Source organism: Cynocephalus volans, chromosome 15, assembly GCF_027409185.1.
Source record: "Cynocephalus volans isolate mCynVol1 chromosome 15, mCynVol1.pri, whole genome shotgun sequence".
NCBI lineage: Eukaryota > Metazoa > Chordata > Mammalia > Dermoptera > Cynocephalidae > Cynocephalus > Cynocephalus volans.
Window position 1 is genome coordinate 96,255,012 of NC_084474.1, and position 6,000 is coordinate 96,261,011.

The 6,000-nt window shown below is 63.0% G+C and overlaps 1 protein-coding gene across 1 annotated transcript; it reads left to right on the forward strand.

Annotated features, from left to right (window-relative positions):
* Positions 1 to 2,176: 2,176 nt before the first annotated feature.
* Positions 2,177 to 5,535, forward strand: GRINA (glutamate ionotropic receptor NMDA type subunit associated protein 1). The gene is made up of 7 exons (XM_063079775.1): positions 2,177 to 2,313; positions 3,301 to 3,703; positions 3,780 to 3,892; positions 3,964 to 4,164; positions 4,350 to 4,478; positions 4,574 to 4,717; positions 4,801 to 5,535. The coding sequence occupies exons 2-7, from the start codon at positions 3,325 to 3,327 to the stop codon at positions 4,948 to 4,950; spliced, it is 1,116 nt and encodes a 371-aa protein (XP_062935845.1). The 5' UTR covers positions 2,177 to 2,313; positions 3,301 to 3,324; the 3' UTR covers positions 4,951 to 5,535.
* The last annotated feature ends 465 nt before the right edge of the window (positions 5,536 to 6,000 follow it).

The window sequence follows — 6,000 nt, forward strand, 5'->3', positions numbered from 1 at the left end:
TCCTGCCAGCCCAGCCCGCTGACCCCATCTGGCCCACTCCAGCCGCTGGCTGGCAGAGTGCACTGAGTGTCCTCTGACAGTCCTCCCCTCTTCTGGCCTCTCCCTGTGGTCTTGAAGTGGCCAATCACCCTCCCCACTAAATCCACCAAGGGCCCTGAGTCACTGCCCCCCAACTCGGGGTCTCCAAGCCTCTGTGTCACCCCCACCCTCTGCATGAGTAGTATGGGGTCTCCAGACCTGCCACTGGTGGAGGCTGGCTTTCGACTCCCGCCTGCAACTTCCCAAACTGTGCTCCTGGTCCTTCACATCTACCAGATGGCCGGGCCTCAGAAGTCCTAGGTGCTGGGTGTGAGCGACCCTCACCCTTGACCTACAAGAGCATGGCCTTCCTCTTGCCTCCTCCGTTCCCTGTTGCCGCCCCTTCCCATGGCACTGTCACCAGCCTGCACGCCTGCCCAGCCCTCCCATCCTACACTACCATCATCTTCATCACCATGGCTAACCCCAGGAGGTGAAGGGCACCACGCTGCTGCACCCTGCTTCCGCTAATCTTTGCCCCAGAGGGGAAACGGAGGAACAGACAGGGCCCACAGCAGTGCCAGGCCTCATGCCCAGGCTGTACCTTTAGAATCTATACTCCCATCGCCTTAGCTCTGTTTGCTTCTAGACTCTCTGAGAGTCGTGCCCACTACTGCTCTCCGTCCCCCCTCCCATTTGGCCCTCAGCCCACCGAAACCCAGCTCCACCCCTGATGTTCCTCCAGGGGGCCGAAGACCCACCACAGCCTGCACCCCCAGCCCTGCATACATGGCACCTCTGCTGCTCCCACCCTGGTCCAGATTCCAGCATTGCTCGCTGAATTGCACTGAACCCTCTCTACCACTCCTGCACCCATGCTAGTTCTTAGTGTCCATAACAATAACAGCTAAAGTCCTTCTGAGGGCCTGCTGAGCTCCACCCACCCAGGCCCCAGGCCCCTCTCTAATACCCACTCTCCCCCTCCCCACCCCCCATGCTGTTGGCTCCAGCCTCCCTGACCTCTCAGCTCTTCCTCCAGAGCACCGGGCTGCTCCCACTTCGGTGCCTTGCCCTGGCCCTTCTCTCTGCTTGGCCTGGCTCTGTCCATGGAGCCGCATGGCCATCCCTCTCCTGTAACCCCCCATACCTGGCTCTTAGTGGCGGATTTAACATAAACCTAAAAACTCTTAAGGACCTCTTACTTGCAAGGGCCCCTTCCAGAACTCTGGACTCAACTTTGTATTTGTCATTTTATTTTTCTTAAAGAAGGTCCCTCAAATTGTATAAGCTTCTGGTTCTACAAAGCCTAAATCCGTCCCTGCCTGCCCTACTTTTTCTCTTCTCATCTTCTACCATACTGTACATAATATGCTTATCATGTATACTTATTGCGTATGTACACAGTATTACTAACCCTGCCTATCCCGGCTGTAGAGGGTCTGCCGCAGGCAGTGGTGCACTGGGGCAGCTCGCACGACCACCAGGCCTGGGAGAGGCCACCATCCTAGAGCCAGGCCCAGCAAGGTCCCAAGGCCCCAGGTGGAGAGGTGCTGCTGCGGAGGACCTGGAGACCACAGCAGGAGACGCCCTGCCTATGGCGGTCAGCACATCCTCAGGAGCCCCGAGCTAAGGCGAGGGCTGCCCTGAGTCCTTAGAGTCCAGCTCTATCTAAGCCGCAGCCCACCCAGCTGCGAACGTGAAGATAGTACGAGGCATGGCAGTTCGGTCTCAGTGACTACAGACAGAATGGGGCGATCAGACGATTAGGCCTTTTGATTTAGGATAGACTTATATGAAAAGGGAGAGTGACTGCTGTGTTTTAAGGCCAAGAAGGGGTGGCAGTTTCAGCAAATCCCAGATTTAGGAATAAATTCTTAATTCCTGGACGGCGAGCCAAATCGGCCAGACCCGGCCTCTGCCTCCCAGAGGCTCCAGCTCCCACGGCACGACCCCACCCCTCGGCAGACAATGCGGGGCGCGGACCTCGGACCTGGGACCGAGGCAGGACACGGCAGCGGGGATGCAGGCGGCGCTTAGCGACTGCGGTCAGCGCGGAAGTGCCGGCCTTCCAGCCAGGCCCCGCCCCGCCCGGCCCCGCCCCGTAGTGAGGCCCCGCCCCCACGCCCGCCCCGCCCACAGCCCCGCCCCGTCACAAGGCCCGGCTGCGTCTCCGGGGCCGCAGGCGCAGGCCCAGCGGAACCGGCCGCCGAGCGGGTGCGGGTGCGGGCGCACCGGCCATCACCGCGCGGCCGCGCAGCGGACACCGTGCGCACCGGCCTGCGGCGCCCCGGAGTGGTGAGTCCCCGGCCCAGCCCAGGCGGGTGTCCGACGCGCTCCAGCAGCCCGACCGGCCGCTGTCGCCCCCGCGCGGGCCCTGCGCAGCCGAGCGTGGCCGCCCTGGATGGGTCAGTGGGTCCGGCTGGTGCCCGCGACCCTGCTCGGGCCGGGGGTGGCGGCGGCAGTGGGGGCGGGGAGCCTCGGCGGCCTGGAGCAGGAGGGAGGGGGCGGCGCGCTGCGGCGGCGTCAGGACTCGCGGCCCCGAGCGCCACCCGACCCGGCAGGAGGGCCCAGCCGCCCCCGGAGCGGGCTCGGTAGCCGCCCTCCCCCGCCTCGCCACCACCCCTGCTTTGTTCCCCCGCATGCCCTCTGGTCGTTCCCATCCCCCACACACCCCCGCACCCCGCCGTTCCTGGCGTACCCCACGGGCAGGCACCCCAGCCGCCGATGCAGGCCTGCTCCCCCCACCCCGGGAGCGAGGGCCGGTAGGTGCCTGATCTTGGGGGGGGGGTCAGGGCTCTCGTTGGTCACAGATGGCGTGGGGATTTCCTGGGATGGAAATAGCCACTGGCTGTGGCCCCTTAAAGCTGCTTAAGGGGCGGGATGCTTAAGGGAGGGTCTGGGCGCACCCCACGTCCCCGGCCGCGCCCCCAGCCCCCACCCGTCTGAGCTGTGACCGAGGGGACGCCGGCAGTGGTGAGAAGCCTCCTCCAGTTTGTAAGACACAAGCACAGCCCCAGGCTGACAGTCATCCTCGCGTCTGTCCCCTCCCCCACCTTTAGAGTCGGGCTACAGCAGCCCTTTCAGAAGGTTCCTGCCTGGTCACCAGGCCCCACTGCTTCCCCTGACCCCCCTGTTCTGGGTGCAGCCCAGGGACAATATGATCCCCTTTCCTTCCTCCTGGGTTCCCGCAGCAGGTGGGGCTGCCACAGGGCCGGTTCCGGGGACACGGTCATGCAGGGCTAACGGTCATGCAGGGCTAACGGCTCTCTCTCTCTCCTCTAGGGGCAGACCACAGAACCCGAGGCCATGTCCCATGAAAAGAGTTTCTTGGTGTCTGGGGACAACTATCCCCCCCCAAACCCTGGATATCCTGGGGGACCGCAGTCCCCCATGCCTCCCTATGCTCAGGCACCCTACCCTGGGGCTCCTTACCCCCAGCCCCCTTTCCAGCCCTCCCCCTATGGTCAGCCAGGGTATCCCCATGGCCCCAGCTCCTACCCCCAAGGAGGCTACCCTCAAGGCTCCTACCCCCAAGGAGGCTACCCCCAGGGCCCCTATCCCCAAGGGGGCTACCCTCAGGGCCCCTATCCCCAAGAGGGTTACCCACAGGGGCCATATCCACAGAGCCCCTTCCCCCCGAACCCCTATGGACAGCCACAGGTCTTCCCGGCACAGGACCCTGACTGTGAGTTGTGGACAGGGAAGGGGCAGGGCCGTGAGCTCTCACGAGTGGGCGCTGACCCAGCCCATCTGTTCCTCAGCACCGCAGCATGGGAACTATCAGGAGGAGGGGCCCCCGTCCTACTATGACAACCAGGACTTCCCTGCCACCAACTGGGATGACAGGAGCATCCGACAAGCCTTCATCCGCAAGGTGGGGCTGGGCATCTTGGGGAGGAGGACCAGGACCGTCCCTGGCAGGATTCTGAGCTGCTCCCTCTCCAGGTGTTCCTGGTGCTGACCCTGCAGCTGTTGGTGACGCTGTCCACGGTGTCTGTGTTCACTTTTGTTGGAGAGGTGAAAGGCTTTGTCCGGGAGAATGTCTGGACCTACTATGTCTCCTACGCCATCTTCTTTATCTCACTCATTGTCCTCAGCTGTTGTGGGGACTTCCGGCGAAAGCACCCCTGGAATCTTGTTGCACTGGTAACCCCCAAACCTGAGCCCCTCACCCCCAGGGACTCAGCTTTCCAGTCCCACGCTCCACTCTGTGGGGCCCGGTCACCCTGGTTCCTTTTCTGCCCTTGAAGCAGGAGGGGGCAGGGGATGGGGGCAGGCCTGGGGAACAGCTCTGCACACCAAGGCCAGTGTGGCCCTCTGTGTCCCCGCAGTCGGTCTTGACCATCAGCCTGTCCTACATGGTGGGCATGATTGCCAGCTTCTACGACACCGAAGCTGTCATCATGGCCGTGGGCATCACCACAGCCGTCTGCTTTACCGTGGTCATCTTCTCCATGCAGGTGAGGGCTCCCCCAAAGCAGGGCTGCAGCCCTGGGGGCCCAGAGGCCTTCCGGGGCCTCCACACCACAGCCTGCTGTCCCCTCTCGTCCCGCAGACGCGCTACGACTTCACCTCGTGCATGGGCGTGCTCCTGGTGAGCATGGTGGTGCTCTTCATTTTTGCCATCCTCTGCATCTTCATCCGGAGCCGCATCCTGGAGATCGTGTACGCCTCGCTGGGCGCTCTGCTGTTCACCTGTGTGAGTTGGGGGGCGCCTTGGGCAGCTGGCGGCTGGGATGCTGGGCAGGCTTGTCCCTCAGCACTGCGGTGCTGTCACCCCAGTTCCTGGCAGTGGATACCCAGCTGCTGCTGGGAAACAAGCAGCTGTCCCTGAGCCCGGAGGAGTACGTGTTTGCCGCGCTGAACCTGTACACGGACATCATCAACATCTTCCTGTACATCCTCACCATCATCGGCCGCGCCAAGGAGTAGCCCGAGCCCCCAGCTCGCCGTGCCCCACTCAGGTGGCAGGGCTGGCCTGGACCCTGCCCCTGGCATGGCAGTGCCATCTGTACTTCCCTTCTCTCTCGCCCCCTGGCACAGTCTGGGGCGGAGGAAGCCCCTTCAACCCTCCTGTATGTACACCACAGATACTTCCGTTTGGACCCGCTGTGGCCACAGCATGGTTCCTTGTAGCCCTCCTGCCCATGCCAAGGGGCAGTGGGGCCACGTTTCCGTGCCACCTCCTGTCTACTCGTTGCATGAGCCCCGTCTGCCAGCCCACCCCAGGGTCTGGGGGCAACACCAGGTCCCAGGGGAGAGGGATTGAGCCAAGAGGTGAGGGTGCACGTCTTCCCCCACCCCACCCCGTCGCAGTTCCCAAGCCTGGCATAGTGTACCCCCTCCCTCCCACTTCCCGACCCTGGAGTGCCACCCTCTGGGGAACATGCAGGGTTGGGGTCTCATCCATGTTGAGTCTTGAGGGGAAAGAAGTCGGCCTGTTTCTGGGGAGGAGGGAGCCTTTCTCTCGTTCCGCTGTCATTAAAATTCCAATAAATGGGACCCTCTGCTCTCTGCCTTCTGTCACTCTTCTCACTGCCGCTTTCTCCAGGAGGTGGGGAGGGGCTCTAGGCACCCTGGCTGCTGAGGGGCGCAGGACCAGGCATTATTGTTGGGGTTAATGACAGTCGCTGACCCTGTCCACGCTTCATCCCCTTTCTCGCCATCTTGCCAGCTGTGTTAGCAGGTGTGTTCTGAAAGTCCCAGCTGAGGCACAGGAACCCCCAGCTCCAGAGTTAGTTGAGCGTAGGTTCTAGGCCCCACCGTGGTAAGAGGCCTGCTGTGTCTGCCACTCACTCCTTCTGGGAACGGCACAGCCTGAGGGCAGCCCCATCAGCCCCCATGCCAAGGGCCAGCTGCACAGGCTGCTGACCTGCCCCAGGACTGGCCTGTCCTGCTCCTCAGCCTTGACCCAACTCTCCCTGGGGCCTCCCAGGTGCTGTCAAGTCCATCTGGTGGGCATCTGGTGGGCACCCTGATGTG